The 27117-nt window shown below is 42.0% G+C and overlaps 1 protein-coding gene across 1 annotated transcript in view; it reads right to left on the bottom strand.

Annotated features, from left to right (window-relative positions):
- Positions 1–1565: 1565 nt before the first annotated feature.
- Positions 1566–27117, bottom strand: part of LOC138372659 (uncharacterized) — a 65272-nt gene continuing 39720 nt past the window's right edge. The window contains exon 7 of the mRNA XM_069338161.1: positions 1566–1771. Within this exon, the coding sequence (XP_069194262.1) occupies positions 1566–1771 (206 nt within the window). The remainder of the gene's footprint in view (positions 1772–27117) is intronic.

The raw sequence follows: 27117 nt of genomic DNA, 5'->3' as shown, positions 1-27117 counted from the left end.
TGAATAACACGGCTAAAGTAACAGCTCGTGGAATTCCTCACACGCTAGCTGTAAATTAAGGGATATTACGTAGCAATGTACTAGGCTACTAAATATCTGTATTCAAGAAATTGGGAATAAAATTAATTTAGAATACTAACATGTGGTTTATTTATGTCGCTCGACGTGACGACAAGCTACCCTGCTATATACAATCTCTAATGATGCATCAAAAGGGAGTTATATAAGTACTTAGTTAATAGGGCACTGTATAAGTTGAAGCTTGCCGAAACTCGCGTCCCAGGCTCTAGCGTCACAATGGCGAACACATGGTGGCTAGCTTGGCTTGGATGTCGACGCGCTTATTTGGCCGGTCACGATGGATCACGTAGAACAAATTAACTAGTTCCGGGCTGAATGTCAGGTTAAATCTTGCTGACGATTCACCACAACGTATCCTAGACTCTGACACCAAACGAGTTGCTCAATTCCACAACAAGTCTTCACGCCGCACACAGGCGACTTCTCCTCGAGCTGGCGTCTACCACAACAATGGCGTCTCCCACTCCCCGGCGTCTCGCATTCGCCACAGAAATTATTTATCACGAATAATATTATTTCGCGCAGTTGTGGCTAAAATGCTTTGATAAAGACTGGGTTGTAATTCTAGGGAGCTAAATATTATTATTTTCTCGTCTTACGATGGTAAACGAGAAATGGAGATGATTTTAGTTTTCTCCATGGCATTCACGCGTGACGGTAAATTTATTACCTAATAACAATTATAACTAAAAACTCTCGATTTGGCATTATTTGGGAGTTATGTTATCGGTAAATAATTATGACACGGAATACTGTTGTTTTTAGAGAATCACACTCAATTCTCTAACACACTGGATATAAATGTGTTTAGCTTGGTAGAATCTGACGCAATACTAGCGCTTGGTTACGTAAGAATTCCAGCATTATTGTACAGATACAATTATTAGTTCAAATAAACACTACTGTTAGTTAATTTTAGTTACTACAGTAATTAGTAGATTTTAGTAATAATTAATAATAATACAACAGTATTGTATTAGTGTTGGAAATTTCCAACAAGAGATATCAATTATGGGCCATGATTGAACAAGAAATTTTGCAACCACTTGCGAAACCTCTACATCTTTCAAAATGTACTCCCTGGAAAGGAGACGAGAGAGATATCAAATAATATATACACATGGAAAATGCTGTAGGGTCAGGTCCCAAATTTTCACAGTCACATAACAACATACTGTAGCGAACGATATGGAAGGAAGTGCAGAACAGAACCAGTAGAGGTGCCATAGGCATAACAAGAGAACACTGTATGAACATCAGAGGTCCACAGTTGTTCGACATCCTCCCAGTATAAGAAATATTACCGGAACAAAAGTTAAAGTCTTCAAGATAAAAACTGGACAGTTTTGTACAAGAAGTGCCGGACCAACTAGGCGCTGTGGTGGGTATGTGGGCCTGCGAGCCGCGCCAAGCAACAGCCTGTTGGACCAAGCTCTCACAAGTCGAGCCTGGCTCTTGGCCAGGTTTGGGGAGTAGAACAACTCCTAGAACTCTGTCCAGGTAGGATTCTTCTTTCCACCGAACCTCTCTCTCTGTCCTGTTCCCTCCACACTACTCTTCCTTCCACCCTCCTCCTCCTGCACCTCCTCCTGGACCTTCTCCTCCTCCTGCACCTCTTCTTCCTCCTCCTCCTCTTCCTCCTCGTGATGGCGCCCAGAAAGGGGATCCACCTCCTGGCCATCCCCGTGGCCTGGTATTACAACAGTCGCGTCTAACAAACACAATACATCACCTCCTCTCCGTTTTCTGTGTTGTCTCCCCTCCTGACCCATCTCTCTCCCCTCTCACCCCCTCCTCTACTCCCCTCTCACCCCCTCCTCTACTCCCCTCTCACCCCTCCTCTTCTCCCCTCACCTTCTCCCCGGAGAACAGACTGAAGCCAGGAAATATCCGGCTCCCTCAGTGAAAGGTTCCAGATATATAAACTACAAAGGTTCTAGACATTGATCAGCTCCCAGATGCTGACGGAAGATCTCCACCATCTGAGATGAACAGAAGCGTCAGGCAGTGGAGTTAGACTCCCTACATAGTTGATTGACAGTTGACAGGTGCAGCTGTCAATCAGAGACACACAAGAACAATTAGGTGAGTAGAATTAGGAGAGACTTTGTCAAGAAAATGGAGGAACTGGACTGAACCAAATCAAAAGGTCTCGAAAGAATCTGTCAATGTGGACTAAACTAAGGAGCTGGGACAGTGTCAAAGCTATTAGCATTATTCCCTACTTCGTCGCTTGAATGTGGAGAGCTGCCCGAGAGTTAGAAAACGGCACATGTAGTAACTGTGTATCAGGACCGAGACAGGTAAGAGACTTTAAACGGTGGACCAGAGTTACTGTTAATTCCCGTTATCAGGGAACAAGAAACCTCTGTTTGGACTTAAGGAGGTCCTCCGCGGTCAACTACTGACCTCATTTAAGATACAACTCACACCAGTTGCCTAACTGCCGGATATTAGGTGAAAGGAAACGTGCCCAACCGTTTCTCTCCTGGCCCGGGGATTGTACACTCGGTTGTAAACCCAAGACGTAGACTACTAAGCTACTGAACCCATGGCAGGTGTATTCGAAATAGATGCTTCCTCTAGCAGGTATTACACGAGGGGAAATGCTTTGCATGGACTGTGTTGTTGTTGTTGTTGTTTTAGATTTAGCTACTCAGAACGAAATGTTCATGTAGCACGGGCTATGGTGAGCCCGAGGGAAGTGCTGTATTTTGTATTCCCGTTGGCTGGGCACGCTTAACTTTACTTAACTATTTAGCACGGGTGGAACACGATCAAAAGGACACAGGTGGAAACAGAGTACCCACATGAGCCACAGAGACATTAGAAATAATTTTTTCAGTGTCAGAGTAGTTAACAGATGGAATGCATTAGGCAGTGATGTGGTGGAGGCTGACTCCATACACAGTTTCAAGTGTAGATATGATAGAGCCCAGTAGGCTCAGGAATCTGTACATCAGTTGATTGACAGTTGAGAGGCGGGACCAAAGAGCCAAAGCTCAACCCCCACAAGCACAAATAGGTAAGTACACACACACACACACACACACACACACACACACACACACACCAACACACACACACCCACACACACACACACACACACACACACACACACACACACACACACACACACCTCGTGTGTGTAGGGGGGCCTCGTAGCCTGGTGGATAGCGCGCAGGATTCGTAATTCTGTGGCGCGGGTTCGATTCCCGCACGAGGCAGAAACAAATGGGCAAAGTTTCTTTCACCCTGAATGCCCCTGTTACCTAGCAGTAAATAGGTACCTGGGAGTTAGTCAGCTGTCACGGGCTGCTTCCTGGGGTGTGTGTGTGTGTGTGGTGTGGAAAAAAAAAAAAAGTAGTTAGTAAACAGTTGATTGACAGTTGAGAGGCAGGCCGAAAGAGCAAAGCTCAACCCCCGTAAAAACACAACTAGTAAACACACACACACACACACACACACACACACACACACACACACACACACACACACACACACACACACACACACATACACCCACACACACACAACACACACATACACAGTTGTATGTGGTACACTGGTACCACTTGATTGACAGTTGAGAGGCGGGACCAAAGAGCCAAAGCTCAACTCCCGCAAGCACAATTAGGTGAGTACACACACACCCACCTACACACACCTACACACAGTTGAGGTCAGACAGCCGCGGAGGTCAGAAGGGTCTGGGAAGCTCTTGCGTAGCTAGTGAATTGGGAGGAATAATCAGTGTATATGCGTATATGAGTGTATATGAGTGATTGAATAACTAGTAAGCTCACTCAAACCACAAGAAAGTGAAGAAAAACAGTACAAACACCACCACTGAAAATAAGTGTCGAGTACATCGTGGTATTGTGAAATTGTGGAGCCGGAGTGACCTCACCACTAGTGACCTCACCAGCTGTGACGCGGGACGCAGCGACCTCACATCTGGACCAGCCGCGTGGAGTACTTTCTCGCCTGTTTGTGCTGCAGATTGTGCAAGGTATTGAGGAGCGCCTTTTTGGCTAGATTGTTACTGCAATGACTAGAAGGGGTTCAAGGTCAATCACCAGCAGGGATGAGGAGGAGGACAGATTTATAGACAAATTAATAGGGAAATTTGTAGAGAGAAGGAGTGATTGGTTGGAGGATCTAATCCAGGGGATTAAAAGTGAGGTATTTCAGCAAATACAGCATGCGGTAGAGAGGCAGAAACAAGAACTTATGCTCTATGTTCAGGAAGAGATTAGGAAGGGAAGAGAGGAATAGGAGAGGGAATGTGCTCGTATCACAAACGAATTAGGAAGGATTAACAGCATGGCTAAGGACAGAGGATTAGTGGGGAATGGGTTAGTGACTGCGGTTGGGATGGAGAATCCCCAGGGGACAGGCTACCAGCATGACAATGAATTACTGAGGAGACGGTCTATTATAATACATGGATTATTCGAATCTGGGGCACCAACAAGACAAGAGAGAATAGAAACGGAAAAATACGAATTGCACGAGATATTGAGATGTATTGGAGCAGGAATGGCAGAACACGAGGTGGATATCAGCCGCCGGGTTGGACCTTACAATTGTACCAAGAATAGACCTGTTCTGGTGCAATTCTCCAATGAGGAGGCTGTGGAGTACATAATGAGGACCAAGCATTTACTCAGAGGAAGTGAAACCCATTACAATGTGTTTATAGAGAGGTTTATGACGAAAGATGAGCAAATAGCCCACAAGAATAGATGGCAACAACGACACCGAACTAGCCTCTCAGGTAGACTCACCTCCCAGGTCACATCCCAGGTCACCTCCCAGGCCACCTCCCAGGTCACCTCCCAGGTCGCATCCTCCCCAACTCAGCCCTCCTATACCTCCCCCCTGCCTCAGCCTCCCAAAACCCCCCTGTCCCTTCCACATTTGCACCTCCCCAACGATTCCCCTGCCCCTGCTAGATCACACCTGTCAACGACCCCAGTGGGTCAAGCCATGCCCTCCCCAAATCCACCTTCCCATCCCCCCTCCCCAACTACCCCTTCCTACTCCCCTGCCCCTTCTACCCCATTGACTTCAATTCCATCTACTCCATCCCAGCTTCCACTGCATCCCTCTTCCACTCACCCCCAAACCCCACCCAACCCTCACCCCTCCTATGTACCTCCAGCCCACATTTAACCCCCTCACCTTGTGACCCCCTAACACCTTCCCCCATCTCCCTCTTCCCCTCTTCTACCCCAAAACCCCCACCTACCCCCAATTCCCCCCTAACTAATATACCCTCTCTTCCACTCCCAGCACCCATGCTCCATTCTCATCTCAGCCCTCCGCCCTCAGTATCCCTCTCCCCCCCAACCTCTCAACCTCTATCTGACTCTCAGTCTCACTCTATTTCTCAACCCCCCTATGCTATTCAGACCCCTAACTTTCAGACCCATTATGCCCTTCCTACCCCCCTAGATGCCCAGACCCCATTCGCCTACCAGGCACTCCCAGGCACCCCCCTAGCACCCCCCCACTCACCCCCACAGCCCCCACTTGCCCCCCAGACACCCCCCAGTTCCCCCCAGACCCCTGGTGAAAGGGGGAACTCTGACACCCGAGTTTCCAAGAAGAGTCTCAAGGTTTGGTACACCAATGCTGATGGGGTAGCCAATAAAGCAGAAGAGATAAAAGAAAGAGTTAGTGAGGCAGACCCAGACATAGTGGCAATAGTGGAAACTAAAATAAATGGCATGATCTCGGATGCAATCTTTCCAGAGGGGTACCAGGTGATAAGAAAAGAAAGGACACAGAGACAGGGAGGAGGAGTGGCACTACTAATAAAGCGGAAATGGAAGTTTGATGAGCTGGAAAATCCGGGTTCCAATGAAAGCACAAACTTCATACATGGAACTCTGACAGTGGATGGGAAGAAGATTGTAATCTTGATACTCTACAATCCCCCACCAAACAGTAGAAGGCCCAGGCAGGAGTACGAGGACAGCAACAAGACATGTATAGATGAACTGCAGAGGGCAGCAACTTTAGCGCATAGAATGAGAGCGAAGCTGCTGGTCATGGGGGACCTAAATCACGGAGAGATAGATTGGGAAACGAGGAATCCCCATGGCGGGGAGGAGACCTGGGGAGCGAAGCTGGTAGACGTTATTGACAGGAATTTCCTAACACAGCATGTGAAAGAAGATACTAGGGAAAGAGGAGGGGATACGCCCAGCCTATTAGATCTCATTTTCACTCAGAATGTAGAAGACATCGAGCAGTTGGAACATGAAATACCACTAGGAGCTAGTGACCATTGTGTCCTAGTCTTTGACTACAAGATGGAGCTTAAAATTGTGACCAAAGGACAAGAGGTCCGGGAAAGGAGACTTGATTACAGAAAAGGGGACTACAGAAGGATAAGGGACTACCTGGGAGAAGTGCAGTGGGAGGAAGAACTTAGAGGAAAAACAGTGCAAGGTATGATGAACCAAGTCATATTGAAATGCAAGGAGGCTGAAGAGAGATTTATTCCAACAATAAAGGAAAAACAGCAGGAGGGAATATAATAACCCATGGTTTAATAGACAGTGTCAGGAAGCAAAGGTGAGAAGCAGGAGGGAGTGGAGGAAGTACAGAAGACAAAGGACAGAGGACAACAGGATTAGATGTAACAGAGCTAGGAATGATTACATTAACATAAGACGAGTGTCGGAAAGAAATTACGAGAATGATATTGCAGTCAAAGCGAAAAAGCAACCAAAATTACTACATAGCCATATAAGAAGGAAGATGTCAGTAAATGACTAAGTGACAAGACTGAGGAAAACAGAAGGGGCATATACAGAAAGCGACAAGGAAATCTGCGAGGTACTTGTGGTGTTTGTGTGTTACTGAGGAAGTCTTGGTCATGGGGGACCAAGTTGATGTAAAGTCATGACTTGGTTACTGACTTTAATACTTAATATGATTACATGACTAGTAGCTACCAAGCTTGGCGGGCGTCCTGTACGCTCTCTTGTTTACCTCCAATCTCTCTCTGGCGTCTCAGCCGCCGCACATAGAAAACGGATGGTACCATTTTCTGTGAACATGACATCCCTCCTTTTCTTTAAAAAGAATGAATACAGGATGTCTACCATGCTTGTAGCACAAAGCAAAGTTATTGACACAGAGTAAGTTATTAACATATCAAGAGATACTGCATACATTTAACATTAATTAAGCACACAAAGAATTTAAACAACTTAATCTTTTCCACAAAGGATTTCAATGTTAAAAATACATATGCAATGTTAAACAAACATGAAAGAAACTGTAATACAAAGTTACAAAATATTGAATGAGATATCTGCATTATTCAAACAATATTAAATTTAGTTTAGCACAATAAGTAAATACTTTTCATTACATAGGAACACAATTAATCATCAAATCGTGTAGGGCGTTTAACATGACGTTTAGGACGAGAGTCCTTAAATGCAATAACATCCCTTGATGAATTGTTTGTCGGGTTATAACTATTTTTTTCTTTTTCTTTTGCACGACTTTGCACTTCATCATTTTCTACACTAGTTGGAATCACTTTGAAATAAGCCATATTACGTGTTATACTATGATCTCTATTACTAGCTGTTACCATAGTTCCTTTTACACTAATCACTTTATATGGTTTTGTATCATACGGCATATCTAACTTTCCCTCTTTTTTCTTTTTAACGAGAACAGTGTCTCCAACCTTTATGAACTGTTCCTTTGCACGTTGATCATGAGCAATTTTCATTTTGCCCTTGGCTAGTGCATCCTTCTGAGCGAGACGTTTATCCGTTACCTCGGCTGGCATGACGGGTAGTGCGATTCTCATAGGACGTCCAAATAAAAGTTCGCCAGGCGACTTGCCCAGTGTTCCATGTGGTGTTGCACGGTAGTTCCTGAGAAAAGCATACATAGCTTGTTTCCAGGATCGTCCTTCGGCATGAGCACAGCGTACCGCTTTCATGAGAGGTTGCATGAATCTCTCAACTTCTCCATTTGCTTGGGGATGTAGTGGCATCACACGGCGGTGTTTGAATCCAATATGCTCAGCAAAGTTGACAAAGTCTTGTCCATTGAATGGCGGTCCATTGTCCGTCTTGACAACTTCAGGAATGCCAAAGTTTGAAAAGATCTTGTCAAGTTTCGGGATGACGGCCTTTGCAGATGTGGAATTGATGATTTCTACTTCTGGATAACGTGAGTGATCATCAATGACTACCATCAAGTACTCTCCAGTTGGTAGTGGTCCGCAGAAGTCCATTGATACTTCCGTCCATGGTGCAGCAGGTAGTGGTGAAGGTTGTAGAGGTGTTGGTCTTGAAGTATCCACTGCAGCTTGGCAAGGGACACAGGCATCATGCATATCCTTTGCTTGACGATCAATGCCAGGAAACCACACCTTTTCTCGTAGCAGCTGTTTGGTCCTAACAAGACCTTGGTGTCCTTGATGTGCAAGCTTCAGAGCACGTTGCTGGAGAACAGCTGGAATCACGATACGAGTACCTCGCAGCACAGTGTCGCGTTGTTGCGTAACACTTAATTCTGTCTGGATGCGTTCAAGTGCTTTGAATGCATCTTGGTCAACTCCTGAGGGTGGGATGCGTGGAAACTTTTTCTTAGTCAATGCATCCACTGTTGCTTGCAGAGTTGGGTCCTCTAGGGTTGCAGTACGGATTTCATCAAGAGTAAGAGCCTTAGGGACTGCATCACAGGTTACAGAGTGTACATATTCCTCGGCAACTTGCTGATGCTTGGTGATGGTGAAACTGTTTGCAGGATGTCGACTGATGTAATCAGCGGGATTGCCTGCACCCGGCTTGTATTTCACCGTAAAGTTGTATGGTTGCAGACGAAGAGCCCATCTCTCAATGCGAGCTGGTGGTTTGGACTTTGGATTATTGAAGATGGTCTCCAACGGTTTGTGGTCAGTGACTATCGTGGTGAAGGGTGCACCAAGCAGATACACATTGAAGTGTTCACAGCCCCATACAAGAGCAAGAGCTTCCTTCTCTGTCTGACTGTATCGTTGCTCAACATCTGTGAGAGAACGGCTGGCGTAGGCAATTACTACTCGGGAATCTGGTTGACCAGGTTTGTGTTGGGCTAAAACAGCACCTAATCCAACAGGACTAGCATCCACCGTTAATTCAGTGTCCATTGATGGATCAAAGTATGCAGCAGTCGCATTCTCTACTAGTGCATCTTTCACAGCATCAAATGCATTTTGCTCGATATCGCTCCAGTACCATGATGCGTTTTTCTTCAGGAGCTCACGTAGAGGCTTCGTAATGGTAGCAAAATCTGGAATGAAGCGAGAACAGTAGTTTGCCATTCCCAGAAAACTATGTACTTCAGTGGACGTTGAAGGAGGTGCAGCATTCTTGATATCTGCAACTTTCTTAGGATCTGGAGACAGACCTTTGTCACTAAGTACATGTCCAAAGAATTCAATTTTATGTTGATTGAACTCACACTTTGCTCGGCTTAGCGTCAAATTCTTTTCTCGTAAGCGTTGCAATGTTGCACGAAGAGCTTTGTCGTGTTCAGCTTGGGTACGGCCATAAACAATGATGTCATCAGACATGTTGTCAGCATTAGGTATGTCTTGCAATACCTGGCTGATGATGTGCTGGAATACCTCGGCAGCACTGTTAATACCAAAACTCAGGCGCTTGTACCTATACAGACCTCGATGTGTCGTAAACGTTGTGATGAATCGACTCTCCTCATCAAGTTCAAGCTGATGATAGCCCTTGTTTAAATCTAACTTGCTGAATACAGTTGCACCATTCAAGCGGTAGATCATATCATCTACAGTCGGTGTAGGATGGCGTTCACGCATTATTGCCTTGTTGGGAACACGCATGTCCACACAAATGCGTATCTCATCTGGATTCTTCGGCTTTGGTGGAGTGACAATTGGGCTTACCCATGGTGTTGGGCCTGTTACTGGTTCAATGATATCTAGTTCTATCAGCCTATCCAGTTCGGCATCGACTTTCTTGCGAGTATGGAATGGTTGTCGGCGATGTGGTTGGGAAACTGGAATTACATCTGGGTTGATATGCAGATGTACTTTGCTATCAGTATAACAACCTATGGATTTAAATCGATCAGAAAATTCAGCAACAATACCATCAACATTGTTTGCAGATTCCACTGCTACAGCATTAGAAAGCTGAAGTAGCCCCAATTTGGTTGAAGTCTTGTAACTGAGTAAAGAATCCTTTGCATTCCTAACAACATGGAATGTAGTAATGAGCATTGCATTCTTTGACTTAATCTCTGCAGTGAAAGTTCCAATCACTGGCAAGGCTAACTTCGAAGCATAGGCAGTGGCTTTACCATTGTATTTTTCTAGCTTTGGGAACTGTTTTTTAAATTTTTCATAGTGGCACTCAGCAATGGTGTCAATGTTTGATCCAGTGTCAATGAGAACCTTGAGACAAATACCAGCAATGTATACACATGTCTCTGGGTTGTTTGGAAGATCATTCCATTCTGTGATTGCTTGTACTCCATAAGTATAATCACATTCACTGTCATCTGAGACTGGTTGTAATGAAATGTTGTCTTGTACATTGTTAACATTCTTGATTTGAGGTGCAATATTGTGTTTACCACCTCGACCCCTATGACCTGATCCTCGTACAGTGCTTTTATTCATTGACTGTGGTTTCTTTAGTGCAGAACGACACATAGCACCAAAATGACCTAGTTTTCCACACTCATAGCACTTCTTACCTTGAGCAGGACAAACATTATCTTGGTGTGGGTAGTCTCCTCCACAATTGTAACATTTATTGTTGACACCCTCTGATGTGGGTCGTTGTGACTGCTTGAGCCTTGTTCCTTGACCCCAGTTGTGACGTGGTTCTCGGCTAAATTTACTGTTAGGTTTGCCATGATATCTTCTTTGATCACGGTGTCCTCCCTGAACCTTACGTACCTCATCACTGTTAGTAACAGTGTCAGAACCGTTATTGGCACTGCACTCCATGACACGAGCATCACGTGCAGCATCTTCCATTCGACGAGCAATATCCAGTATCTTGGTAAGAGAACTTTCATCATCAACAAGTTCTAGAGCTCTTCGACGGAGACGTGTAGATGTGCATGTTTCAATTATTTGCTGTTTGATTTCTTTGTCAACATCAGCAAACTCACAATGGGCTGCTAAACCATGCAGACGTGTGTGGTATTGATCCACAGTTTCATTAGAGAGTTGTTTTGCTCTCCTGAAATGCATAATTTCCATTGCAGTATTTTGCCTTGGTTTGAAATGCTCTGTTAGTTTGGCTTTGGCAGTGTCATAATCTTTGGCACCACCAGTGTCTTTCAGTGTGTCAAAGATGTCACAAACTCTATCACCTGCATAATGAAGTAGAAAGGCACGCTTTCTTTCAGCACTTTTGATGTCAGAAACTATCAACAAATTTTCAAACCTTTTAAGCCATTTGACCCACCTCTGTGACAGGTTTGTCTGGTCACAGTCAGGATCAAATGCAGGAAACTGAGGTATATTTGCCATTTTTACTGAATAAATGTAACTTATCACTTAAATGTTCCTCAGAATATTAAACACTTACTGCACTGTATATGTTAGTCAAGAATTCACTGTAATTACTTTAATTTTGCAAAGCACACAAGCATTTTAATGCAAAAGTTCACAACAGTGCACAATATAGCAGCAACTGACTTCTTACCTAGCCCTTGTGTACATGTGTTGTTCCTACTCACAGCAGCAGCACAGCAGTTGTCACAGCAGTTGGTACAGCAGCAGTTGGTACAGCAGTTGGTACAGCAGTTGGTACAGCAGTTGGTACAGCAGTTGGTGCAGCAGTTGGTACAGCAGTTGTTACAGCAGTCAGTTCAGTGTGATGAATTTTGTAGCACGAAGCGTCGTTTCGTAACCAAAACATCAGGTTTTGTACACATCAAAGCGTCGTTTCGTACACAACGTCGGCAGATTCCTCAGTACACAGTTTCTTCAGCATAGCTTGGGTAGCACACAGCTTGGGTAGCACACAGCATTGGTTAGCACACAGCATCGTTTAGCACACAGCATTGGTTAGCACACAGCATCGGTTAGCATACAGCATCGGGTATGGCGCTCACAGCTTCTCTTCCTCCTCCAGGCAGCATGCTTCACCCTTGTGTTTGAAACTGAACAAATACCTGCGTTCACAGTTTATCCTCGTCGCCAATGTGGTGTTTGTGTGTTACTAAGGAAGTCTTGGTTGTAGGGTTGATGTAAAGTCATGACTTGGTTACTGACTTTAATACTTAATATGATTACATGACTAGTAGCTACCAAGCTTGGCGGGCGTCCTGTACGCTCTCTTGTTTACCTCCAATCTCTCTCTGGCGTCTCAGCCGCCGCACATAGAAAACGGATGGTACCATTTTCTGTGAACATGACAGTACTGAATGCAAAATTCCATGGAGTGTTCACAACCGAGCCTGAGCAGCTCCCATTGTTAGAAGAGATTACCCAAGATGAAAGACTATCAGAAATAGAGGTGACAGCAGAGGATGTAATGAAACAGTTGACAACACTGGATGCAAATAAAGCTGTTGGACCAGACAAAGTATCACCGTGGATACTTAAAGAGGCAGCGCAGGCTCTCAGCTTGCCTCTGGCAATGATCTTTAATGAGTCACTTATGTTGGGAGAATTGCCCAGTTGCTGGAAGGAGGCAAATGTCGTACCGATTTTCAAAAAAGGTGATAGGGAGGAGGCACTTTACTACAGACCCGTATCACTGACAAGCATCCCCTGCAAAATACTTGAAAGAATAATTAGGCTAAGACTTGTTGAGCACCTGGAGAGCATTGGGTTTGTAAACAAGCACCAACATGGGTTCTGGACAGGGAAATCATGCCTAACAAACCTTTTAGAATTCTATGATAAAGTAACAAGGATAAGGCAGGACAGAGAAGGCTGGGCAGACTGCATATTTCTTGACTGCCAAAAGGCCTTTGATACGGTACCGCACATGAGACTGCTATACAAACTTGAGAGGCAGGCAGGAGTAAGCGGAAAGGCCCTAGTATGGGTGAAGAACTACCTAACAGGAAGGAGCCAGAGGGTAATGGTAAGGGGCGAAAAGTCGGACTGGCGAACAGTAACAAGTGAAGTACCTCAAGGATCGGTGCTGGGACCAATCCTCTTTCTAATTTACGTAAATGATATGTTTACAGGAGTGGAATCATACATGTCAATGTTTGCGGATGACGCAAAATTAATGAGAAGAGTTGTGACAGACGAGGATTGTAGGATCCTCCAAGAAGACTTAAACAGGCTGCAGAGATGGTCAGGGAAATGGCTACTGGAGTTTAACACCAGTAAATGTAAAGTTATGGAAATGGAATCAGATGATAGGAGACCAAAGGGACAGTACACAATGAAGGGGAACAGCCTACCTGTAACGATTCGAGAAAGAGACCTGGGAGTGGATGTGACACCTAATCTAACTCCTGAGGCACATATAAATAGGATAACGACAGCAGCGTACTCTACACTGGCGAAAATTAGAACTTCATTCAGAAACCTAAATGAGGAGGCTTTTAGGGCGCTTTACACTGCCTACGTGAGACCCGTCTTAGAGTATGCCGCGCCATCATGGAGCCCCCACCTGAAGAAACACATAAAGAAACTGGAGAAGGTTCAGAGGTTTGCGACGAGGCTTGTCCCAGAGTTACGAGAGATGGGATATGAAGAGCGGCTGAAGGAACTGAACCTTACGACACTAGAGAAAAGAAGGGAGAGAGGAGATATGATAGGGACATATAAAATACTCAGGGGAATTGACAAAGTGGAAATAGATGAAATGTTCACACGTAATAATAACAGAACGAGGGGACATGGGTGGAAACTGGAAACTCAGATGAGTCACAGAGATGTTAGGAAGTTTTTTTTTTAGCGTGAGAGTAGTGGAAGAATGGAATGCACTTGGGGAACAGGTTGTGGAAGCAAATACTATTCATACTTTTAAAACTAGGTATGATAGGGAAATGGGACAGGAGTCATTGCTGTAAACAACCGATAGCTAGAAAGGCGGGATCCTGCAAGCACAAATAGGTGAATAGGTGAGTACACACACACACACACACACACACACACACAAACACACACACACACACACACACACACACACACACACACACACACACACACACACACACACACACGTTAATATTCTTCACAAGACACTGGGTGAAAATAGCCGCTCTCAGCCCCGGATGCATCATTGGGTATACCGCCCCCAAGTGTTACTTATACCACCTGTGACCAGACACATATGTGAGCTCTTACTGCAGGGGTATACTGGTGCAGGGGTATACTGGTGCAGGGTACACTGGTGCAGGGTATAAAGGTGCAGGGTACACTGGTGCAGGGGTATACTGGTGCAGGGGTATACTGGTGCAGGGGTATACTGGTGCAGGAGTATACTGGTGCAGGGGTATACTGGAGCAAGGGTATGCTGATAAAATAAAAAGGTCATTATATTTGATCAATAAACACTTCCCTTTCTGTTTAAAATGGTATTTGTTTGGTAATGGAAAGCTCTTCATGTAATGGGCCTAATATATGATGCTGAGGTCAGTGGTATTAGTAATCCGTGTGTAGTTAGTGTTGGTTCTTGCCTCTCATTGTTGTTTGAAGGAAAATATCTACAGCTTAGGAATGCGAGCGTCTCTGCTTGACTGTGTGTGTGCTAGGGAGAGAGAACTAATTGGTCAAAAATTAGTAATAGATAGTTTTTATTTGTAATATCGTGGCCTTTGAAGGTCCACTGCAGCCTTGTCGATTTTGGTATCATTTATGTCGTGATCATGACTTTGCTTATCTGGAATATTTAAAAAAAAGTTAATTATGTGTTAATTAAGTTATTACCGAGTGTCTGCCCGTTTTCTGTCAGTCTTTACCTCTCGTTATTTCTCCATGTCTCTTTCCCTTTATCTCTTCCACTCCTCTTTTTTGCCTCATACCTATTCCACACTTTCATTTAATCAAAAGAGTCTGAAAATTATCTGACTGGGAGAGTTCCAAGCTCACAAACTCACATTCTTGCCCTTCATAACTTCCCAGGCGGCCTGCAGTCTCCTGTCCTCCCCTCTCTCCACTTCTATTCTCCTTGCATAAAGGACATTTTATTCTCCTTGCATAAATGACTATTTATTCTCCTTGCATAAATGACTTTTTATTCTCCTTGCATAAATGATTTGATATATATATATATATATATATATATATATATATATATATATATATATATATATATATATATATATATATATATATATATATATATATATAATGTCATACCTATTAGCCAGAACGCACTTCTCTGCCTACTATGCAAGGCCCGATTTGCCAAGTTTTCATGAATTAATTGTTTTTCGACTACCTAACCTACCTAACGTAACCTAACATAACTTTTTCGGCTACCTAACCTAACCTAACCTATAAAGATAGGTTAGGTTAGGTTAGGTTAGGTAGGGTTGGTTAGGTTCGGTCATATATTTACGTTAGTTGTAACTCAAATTTAAAAAAAAATTAACTCATACATAATGAAATGGATAGCTTTATCATTTCAAAAGAAAAAAATATTGAAAAATAATATAATTTCAGGAAAACTTGGCTTATTAGGCAAATCGGGCCTTGCATTCTAGGCCGAGTATGACGTTCTGGCTACTAGGTACAACATATATATTAATACATTCTTCGTTCCTTCTGAAGATGTATTAATATGCGAAAGTAATTAAGGAAATTTCTGTTTCAATTCCTCCTCCGTGGTCTGACATTGTCACATTCTTCATCACGTGTTAATTTACGTGATTTACACACACACACACACATTATATATATATATATATATATATATATATATATATATATATATATATATATATATATATATATATATATATGTCGTACCTAGTAGCCAGAACGCACTTTTCAGCCTACTATGCAAGGCCCGATTTGCCTAATAAGCCACGTTTTCATGAATTAATTGTTTTTCGACTACCTAACCTACCTAACCTAACCTAACCTAACGTTTTCGGTTACCTAACCTAACCTAACCTATAAAGATAGGTTAGGTTAGGTTAGGTAGGGTTGGTTAGGTTCGGTCATGTATCTATGTTAATTTTAACTCCAATAAAAAAAAAATTACCTCATACATAATGAAATGGGTAGCTTTATCATTTCATAAGAAAAAAATAGAGAAAATATATTAATTCAGGAAAACTTGACTTATTAGGCAAATCGGGCCTTGCATAGTAGGCTGAAAAGTGCGTTCTGGCTACTAGGTACGACATATATATATATATATATATATATATATATATATATATATATATATATATATATATATATATATATATATATATATATATATATATATATATTTTTACATGGCACCACCTCTGGTGCTAATGTGGGGACCCATAGCCTCGGAGAAGAAAATAAAAAGTATTCAGAGGAGACCTTGTGGTTTCTCACTGAACACTAATATTATCTTCTCCTACCACCCCCATTCTTTTGTATGTACACATATATATTTGCTTTATTTGAACTTTGTTACAAAAAAGGAGTTACATATAGGTTACAAAGATGGTTATCATAGGTTGTCGAGTTCCTCCAGCTCCTCAGATGGCGGGCAGGAACCCTGGATGCAGTGCGCATTTCCCCTCTGTATCGCCACGCTGAGGCGCTGGAAAAGAAAGCTGGCAGTTCTAGGGTCCCTTGTTGTTTCAATGAGCCTAGAATCCAGTTCCTTCAAAAAACTGGTAGCACTTTTACCCCAGGCGCCGAGTGTCTCAGAAGCAATGAGGACAAAATTGTAGTGGTGATCCAGTTCTCTATACTTACGGGATTTGGCTGCTTCCCTGTGGGTGGCAGCGCCACCTGGTTGTGCAACACTGAGGTTAATGTAGGTGTTAGCCAGGGTTGATACGCACGTGTAGTCCCATACCAACTGCTTGCCATTCTTCCAGGGGTTCACTGTGATACCATCCGGGCGACCAATAAGAGCATCAGAGTTATGGGGCGTTAGGTAACGGGGCTCTCTTTCAGCTGGGCATCCAGCTGTGGTGAGGCTCCTCTTGATGATGTCGTTAACTTCATTGTGCCTCGAGTGCCATCCCCCTGTGCTTTGGCAGAGTAGGCCATGGTGGCCGTACCTGTCAGCCACCACCTCGCCGCAAATACACATATATCTGGTGTGGATTGGGGCAGCAAGACGGAGGGCCACAGCAATTCGGAGGGCGTGTGGTGTGAGACGCGTGCCAGTTGCCGACATTGGGGTTGCTAACAGGAAATCCCCTGCATGTGGGGCTGCAACTGCTGTGAGGCGAGCAATGTCGTGTTGTGTTGTTGCAGCACCCAGGCACTCTGCAGCAACTTGGTCTACAATGGGGCCATCCCAGCTGGATTGCTTGTGGGCTTTTGGGGATGGTGGTTGAGGTGATGGGCCAGCACGAGAGGCCCACTCTGTGGCAAAGCGTGTAAAATTGGGATCATGTACACATGCCAGCTGATGTAAGTGGGCAGGTAGAATTTCCTTCACAAGGTCGTCGGATGCTGATAAGGAGGACAGGAAGGCTGGAACAGCGATTTGCGTTGCTGTTCGAAGTCCGAGGCCCCCAAGTCTTACGGGAAGAGAGGCTAAGGGCTTTTTCTAGCATTGATTTCAGTAACCGGTCATACTCACTTAGTTTTTGCCTACTGTAAGATGGTGAACACCTCAGAAAGTAGGTTAACCTGGGGAGGGACAGACATCTGGTGATGAGGTAGAGTGCATCATGAGCATCAATATCCTCAATCCTCCCATCCATCGTCTTAAGGTCGGCGATTTTGTTATCAAGGACCTCATCGATGGCTTTCAACCCCAGGGGAGCTCCTAGGAGTGTGCTGTCTTCAGGTTCAGTTTCATGGAGTTTTGGGATATTTGGATATTTTATGGATATTTTATGGATATATATATATATATATATATATATATATATATATATATATATATATATATATATATATATATATATTTATATATATATATTATATTTATATATATATATATATATATATATATATATATATATATATATATATATATATTTATAAATATATATATATATATATATATATTAAATATATTATATATATATATATATATATATATATATATATATATATAAATATATATATATATTTATATATATATATATATATATATATATATATATATATATATATATATATATATATTTATATATATATATATATATATATATATATATATATTTTTTTTTTAAATATATATATTTATATATATTTATATATTTATATATATATATTATATATATATATATATATATTATATATATATATATATATATAAATATATATATATATATATATATATATATACATATATATATATATATATATATATATATATATATATATATATATATATATATATATATATATATATATATATATATATATATATGGACTGGCGAAACGACTCAACGACTTGTTGACTCCTTATGTCCCTTGCGCCTTCAGCCTGAAGTCTCCAAAGGAATTTGTTGACTTACTGCGAGGAACACGGGCCACAGGGATAAGAGCCTCGTTGGACGTAGAATCACTGTTTACCAACGTACCTGTGGATGAAACAATCGGTATGATAGTGGACAGAGTGTATCGTGATCCGGCCTGTACTCCTCTTGACGTACCAGAAAACATTCTAAGGAAACTGCTCCAAGTTTGTACTAAAGAGGCACCCTTCTTTCGCCCGGATGGGCACATGTATAAGCAAGTAGATGGGGTCGCCATGGGTTCTCCCCTAGGTGTCCTGTTTGCGAACTTCTACATGGGTTACCATCGAGCATAAAGTCTTAGTCGACATGAACTTGAAACTGGCCATATACTGCAGGTATGTGGACGATATTTTTACACAGGTACCTGATGTCTGACATCTGCAGGAGCTGAAGGAGGCATTTGAGCAGAATTCAGTGTTGCGTTTCACTTACGAGATGGAGAAGGATGGGAAGCTGCCCTTTCTAGATGTAACAGTCATGGAAAGGAGCGGAGGTTTTCACACTGCAGTCTACACTAAGGAAACAAACATAGGAATGTGCCTAAATGCCAACAGTGACTGCCCAGACAGGTTCAAGAGGAGTGTTGTTAACGCTTATGTCGACCGTGCTGTCAGCCACAGCTCAGGATGGAAGCAAGTCGACGAAGAACTCTGTAGGGTAAGGCAGGTCTTAGTCAACAACGGCTTCTCCAATGGTTTCGTTGAAGACATCATAAGAAGGAAAGTGAAACGCCATGCAATCTCTGAAGAGACAACTAACACAACACCTATAGCCCCTATTAGACTATTTTACAGGAACTTCTTTTCCACAGCTCATAAAATGGAGGAAAGGGTCCTGAAAGATATTGTTAATAGAAACGTTATCCCTACAGACAAAAAACAGAAGATACAACTGACGATTTACTATAAAACCAAGAAAACGGCCAACCTACTCATGAGAAACTCTCCAGACACAAAACAGAACGCTTTAAAAGAGACCAACGTCGTCTATGCCTTCAAATGCTCTCTTGGGGACTGTAAGCCTCAAAAAACTCAGTATATAGGCAAGACAGCAACATCTCTTTCCAGGCGTTGAACGATGCATAAGCAACAGGGCTCCATTAAGGAACATATAATCTCTTCCCACAACCAAACCATCACCAGAGAAATCTTAGCAAACAACACTGAAATCATCGATAGATACAGCGATAGCAGGCGGCTTGACATCTGCGAGGCACTACACATCAAGAAGTCGTCACCAGCAATCAACAGCCAATTAATGCACAACTATATTCTACCCACTTCAAGACTCCGCTCCAGTATAGAAGCATTAAGAAATATGGGCCAATAGGCCCTATGCAATTACTTCCATTCTTACGTTCAATACCCATTGTTTCGTGTTCTGTCTTGTGTTGAAAGTTTGTTTTCACCTCTTCCAAAACTGTTGTAACATATCACCTCACCCAAATACATGTATAAAAAATCGAAGATGTTTAAGCTCTATTCAGTTATAGTTGTGTGTGTGTGTGTAAACTAAAGTCTTTGAAAATGTAATAAGTTTTACGAAACGCGCTCAAGTGTCGCGTCAGACTAGAAATAAAAATGAATTTTGGAGAATTGATTTTTCAATTACCATCAACAGTGAAAAGAAACATAAGAATGATCGAGAAAATTCGTGTTAGAATTATTAATCTTACTTTTTCGGTCATATTTAATAATATATGTCTACAGGAAAGACTGCTACCAAAATGTACTAATATATATATATATATATATATATATATATATATATATATATATATATATATATATATATATATATATATATATATATATATATATATTTATATGTGTGTGTGTGTGTGTGTCTTCCCTTTCCTTTTGTCTCCTTTCCATCGTTCTCCATAACACCTCCGTATCATAATCAAGTGTTTTTACCTTCCCTTTACTCTGCTATTTTCTCTTGTCTCCTTGTAAACTGGCGCCTCTTGTTTTTCTTCTCTTCCCTTTCCTTCCTCTGTGGGTCTTTCTCTTCATCTATTTCGTCTATATCCTTCTATGCCATTATTCTCGGGACGTCTTAGTGAACCTGAACCGGAAGATTGTACCGAAGTGACTTCATCTACCCTTCCATCTACCCCTCCATCTACCCCCTCCATCTACTCCTTCTACTCCCTCTACACCTCCATTTCCTCCACATGATGCGAGCACCAACGTGACAGTGATTACCTAAGAGTGTGACTATGGAGAATAAGTAAGATGTAACACCTTTGTGCCTCCCCTAATAGTCTTGTTGATCACTGGAACAATAACTTCGTTGACCCAGGGGTCAGTTACAAGTGTTAACATGATTGCTACATGTTGTGTTCTGTCTCCCTCAGTCTGGGGCAGGCAGTCGACCACCGGCTGAGGTCCGGGATGGTGGAGTGTTGCTTCTGAACAGGGATGAGCAGCAGACTTAAGGGCACCGTCCCCCACTCACCAGGTCAGGCTTACCGTCCCGGGGACACCTGCTCCCTGCGGCAGGTTGCCTGTCCTCGGCTCTGCATGAAATTTACCGTCATTTATCAATTTACCGTCATTTATCAATTTACCGTCATTTATCAATTTACTGCTATCCTATGGTGCTTTCTCCGTCTCTTTCTGTCTCTCTCTCCTCTAGTATTCATTTCCCCCATCCACTCATTGGTCTCTCTCTCTCTCTCTCTCTCTCTCTCTCTCTCTCTCTCTCTCTCTCAAGCGTTATCTTACATTAGCTTATCTGAAGCCTGGGCCTAGAAACTTATCTACTTAATGAGCTTATTTATAATATATAAATAATCTCATTAAGCTTATTTTATACTTATTTATATACTTATAATTACATATAAACTTTAATAATATTGAATGTTATTCCAGACAGCTAGGAAACAAGACGATTAAAGTTGTAGAAAGCAGAAAGATACGCGTCTAGACTTGTCCCTGAGTTGCTGGAACTCATATCCAGTGGCAGGCTGAGCGGGCATTGACTCTCACCACCTTGCAGGAAATGACGAATCAGAGAGGGTGGGGGACATGATAACGACGTACAAGCTGTTAAGAGGAATTGACAGTGTAGGACAAAGAGGCAATGTTCAGTATCAGGAGCTGCAGGCCCAGATGACACGGGGAAGGGGGATGCTGGAGGCACAGATGAGCCAGAAAATTAATACCAATTGATCAATGCAATGCATACCAGTAGATCAAGGGCGCACGGGTGGAAGATTGGGAATCTGATGTGTCATACAGAAGCTAGAAAGCTTGCTTTCAGCATAAGTGGGATACGTAAATGAAAATAACCTAAAGGAGCAGGTTGTAGAGGCAAACATAATTCACAACTTTAAAAGCATGAATGACAGGGCAATAGGTCACAAGTCCTTGCATTAGACAAATGGCGGCTAGAAAAGCGGGGTCCAAGAGCTAGCGCCCCACCCTGCCGGCACAAATGAGTACAAACAGGTGCGAACACGCGGACACGGACATACACAAAGTTAAAGCTTAAAGAACACGTACAACATCTATAGTGAAAGTTGTGACCTCTGGAACTTTACCTTCCCTTAAAACTTTCCTTATAATGAGTCTTAGAAAGGGTTCCGGTCCTTAGAGGCTTTCTGGTGAGGCCGTAAAGCTTCCATTTGATCACTAGCTGAGTGCAAGCACGCGCAAACGTTGACACACGCACTCACTCACTTTCGCACACTTACTCATTCACTAACACAAACTAACACAAACTTCCACCTTTACTAATATATATATAGAAGAAAATATCAAAGTGTTCAGTGAGGATCCACAAGGTCTTCTCTGAGTACTCTTTATTTTCTTCTCCGAGGCTATGGGTCCCTATACTTGCACCAGAGGTGGTACTCCTTATATATGTATATATAATATTGTGTGTGTGGGTGTGTGTGTACTCACCTAATTGTACTCACCTAATTGTGCTTGCGGGGGTTGAGCTCTGGCTCTTTGGTCCCGCCTCTCAACCGTCAATCAACTGCTGTACAGATTCCTGAGCCTACTGGGCTCTATCATATCTACATTTGAAACTGTGTATGGAGTCAGCCTCCACCACATCACTTCCTAGTGCATTCCATTTACTAACTACTCTGACACTGAAAAAGTTCTTTCTAATGTCTCTGTGACTCATTTGGGTACTCAGCTTCCACCTGTGTCTCCTTGTTCGCGTCCCTCCAGTGTGTGTGTGTGTGTTTAATTCACGAAAATTAACAGGTGATGAAAAATGTGACAGTGTCAGACCCCGAAGGAAGAATTGAATCATGAATTTCCTTAAGTACTTTCTTATATTAATACATCTTCAGAAGGAATCACATCATTCCTGCTGAAGATGTATTAATAAACGAAAGTACTTAAGGAAATTCCTGTTTCAAATCTTCCCTCCTTCTCTGACACTGTCATATATAAATATATATATATATATATATATATATATATATATATATATATATATATATATATATATATATATATATATATATATATATATATATATATTATTAAATATGACCGAAAAAGTAACATAAATAATTCTAACACGAATTTTCTTGATCTTTCTTACGTTTCTTTTCACTGTTGATGGTAATTCAAAAATCAATTCTCCAAAATTCATTTCTATTTCTAGTCTGACGCGACACTTGAGCGCGTTTCGTAAAACTTATTACATTTGTGGGAACCAACCTGTGAGATTTATATTTATTTAATTTATATGAATTTATATTTACGTTAATTTATATACTTCGATAACAATTTGTATGATGATAAGTGGACTGTATTTCTGCAATAATCTCACAAATCGATCCTCTACACATTAGGGGGGGAGGTTATATTGAATTTATATATGCAGCCAATCAAACTACAGTATTAACTACACATTAGTTTACATTGAAGAGGTTCCTTATCTTATTGTACAGCAGGCCTTAGTCCACCAGGTATAACCAGGATGTAGACACCAAATTATCCTCTTTGAGGTAGCTTCCATCACCCAGTAACTGGTACACAAAGCATGCTTCCTCGTCTTGACCTGTCAAAAGGGCGCTAGCTATGAAGCCAGAATCCTAATATATGACAGCTATATCAGAGAAAACACTGTACAAGGAACCATAAAGACCTAGGCTTAATTACCTTTTATTAAGAGGCAGTTCGTATTCTAACCGGTTTGCCCCTATCTAATGACATTAATGGCCATAAATGAAAGATAAATGGGTTTCGGCAGACCACTTAACTTGTATTTGTTGACAGCATGTTGATGATGGTACACCTTTGGCTTCCATAACACTTCGTCCAAGTAAAATTAACAGGGGCCGAATTGCTCCCGTGCCTCTGGTCTAAGTACAATAACAATGGCTGACTACTCCCTCCTCACTGACGCTACTGGCCTACATTGTCCAGATGACAGTAAGTGATAGAAGGGTCACATTTACTCTATTTTAATTCTGATAATTAAGTAAATTTATATGAGATGTTTTTATGATGGTAAAGTCCAAAGACTAATGTATTTAAGAATAATTCCCACCATAATAGGTGGTGAATTTATAATAGTATGTGGTAATGATATCCTGTTTTCTATAGACGGAAATTCCACTACAAGTTACATTTTATATGGGTTAACTTGTTTATACAACACAGCAATATTATCTGCCTGTATGATATTATTAAGTGGTGTCGGATTTTCCAACATAATTCCCCGGGGGCTGCTCACGGGTCGTAGTCCTATTTAGAACAGACGAACACCGATACTCCTCCTTCAAATTATTAGATTAATTTGATGTTAGTAGTTAGTAATCACACATTTGTGCATCTGTTCGTACAGGACGGATGTCCCGTACTAGAGTTGCAGGGGTTAGAAGTCTAATGCGATTTCATTTCCCTGTTAACTCTTGAAAGGCAAAAACTCAAGCCTAATTACATATTATTTAACCCAGAAGACTGAATGTGATCAAGTACTACAGTGAAGTATGATTCAGGGACTGCAGTGAGATCAGTGACATTAGATATAACTTGAAGTTTGTTCAGGTAACTGGTCACTGATATATAAACACTGAGGCCCATGGAATACATCTTGATTAAATAATAAATGTATCAAATCAGTCATCAGATTTATTGGGGTTTAATTTAGTTAATTGATTCAGAAGATTGAATAGCTCATCATTAAAGTAAAGTATGGTTCTGAGACTGCAGTGGGTTCAGTGACATTGGTCGCAGTGACTTGTAGCTGTTTAGGCTACTGTTCACTGATTTGCCACTGAGGCCTCATGAACACATCTTCAGCTTTAAATGATGATACTAACATTAACCTCTGTTGGTATAGTCAGCTGTACTCTCCTTAGTATAATGCTACTGGAGAAATATAATCAGCTGACAAATTTAGATTTCTATTGGTATTGTTTATCTGCAGCCATAGGTCTCCTCAGGCTTGATACTGGGCCTGAGAGTAATTTACCTCCTGCAGAGTTTAACATGGTTATACCCTGATATTTAGTAGGGCTACCGATGAATCGATGGCAATAGTCTGTCCCAACAAGGAGACCGAAGTCGGTGAGGTGATCAGACTTAATATTATCTGCCAATTTTATTCCTCTATTTCTTAGGAATTTGGCTGTTGCTCTCAGATCTTGAACTTGTAGGTCTACTGGTATTTTGTCCACCACAATGGCTTGTACTCTACAGACGTACCTGCCTAAACGTACTGATGGTTGTACCACCTGGTAGACTTGAGGTCCTTCATCTGTTACAAACCCTGAGATATTGAATGACATCTGGGCTACAGGCCTTAATTGTAGTTCATCTGCCAACGTTTTAGTGACATATGTTCTCTGGGACCCTTGGTCAAACAACCCACGGGTATGGACCTTGGCCCTCTTATTCAGGATGGTTATTTGGGCAGTAGGCAAAGTCGTATTACCTTTAGACTTTGCCGATTGGACACTCTTTGTTTGTTGCACCTTGCAGTACTGTACTGTGGTGGGAATGCTATCTTCCACCTTGGGGTTTGGAGACGTTGTTTTGGTGTCTCTGCACAATGCTGCATGGTGCTGACCTTTGTTACACCTATTACAGGTGTGTAATTGGGTATCACAGTCGTTGATGTTATGTTTCCTGAGGCACCTCGTGCAATGTTGCAAATCTTTGAGTCGCTCAACACGGGCGTCACTATCAGGAAATTTAGAGCAGTGGTACATTAAATGTTTCTCATTGCAAAACAAACATGTTCCATAGCTTCCAGTACCCTTTGGTGTCACGTTCTTGGGTGACACAGTAACTATAGGCTTGGAGGGTCCCACTGCATATACGCCCACACTGCTACTGTTCCACTTTGGTGTTGAATTATATTGTCTAGATTGATTTGGAGTACCTTTGGTACTCTGTGGTTTACTATTATTGGTTTCTGAGGGTTTACTTGGTGGTTTTAATTTGTCATGTGTTCGTAATTGATGAACTACTGACTTTAAACCCTCAGATATTTCATTCATGGATAAGATACTTTTATTGTAATGAGCACTCATTTGTCTCAATATGTCCCTAGGTATTTTCTCCTGGACAATTATTTTCAAGACCCACTCTGCCCCGTTTGTATCTGCTGTCAGGCTGAGGGCATTGATCAATGATTCTACCTCCAGCTTGAAGACTTGGAGTGAATCAGCTGAAGCCTCTGGTGGGGGTAAATGCAACAGCTCATGAACTAAATGTGATGTTCTTACTTCTGGATCAGCATAATTATCCTTGAGGAGTTGTACTGCCAGATCATAGCCGTCATTTGTTAATCTCAGATGGGATACTACTGTTTTAGCCTCACCTGATTATTGGCCTTGCAAATAAGAGAATTTACTACTCTTTGGTAAAGATTGTTTTGAGTCCACAAGGTCAACGAATTTGTTCCAAAATTCGTCCCAATCTTCCTCATCTTTTCCTGAGAAAGTGGGTAAATTAATTGGAGGGAGTCGAGCTTCTGCTTGACTCGTGTTAGATGCAACTGTTGTTGTTGTTGCTGTTGCCTTGTTCTGGGCAATTAATTTGACATAAGGCTGTAACGTGGCCTGAGTGTGATCTTCATAATTCGCAAGATCAACCATAATGTCGTCTATTTCTGTTTCTGATAAATTGGTGTTGGCAAGTTCAGCCACATATGTTGCTATTTGGCATTTGATTTGCTCAAATTTACCTGCAGCTGCTTGATAATAGCTTTCCAGGTCAGCATTATCAACTTGAGATTGTTGTGACAAATCTTCACATTTCTTGATCTGTCTTGTTAAGTGGCCTTTAAGACCTGCAAGGGTTCTTTTCATTCTCCCTGCATTATCCATACTGGCTAGTTGGTGAAGCCTTGTGGGACTTGTACTTGGGTCGCTCATAATACTGAACAAGCACTGATGGTAGCCTAGGGTAAAATTTCTGCACT

Source organism: Procambarus clarkii, chromosome 39 (assembly GCF_040958095.1).
Source record: "Procambarus clarkii isolate CNS0578487 chromosome 39, FALCON_Pclarkii_2.0, whole genome shotgun sequence".
Classification (NCBI taxonomy): domain Eukaryota; kingdom Metazoa; phylum Arthropoda; class Malacostraca; order Decapoda; family Cambaridae; genus Procambarus; species Procambarus clarkii.
Note: the sequence above shows the minus strand (reverse complement) of the source record. Positions and strands in the feature narration are given on the sequence as shown.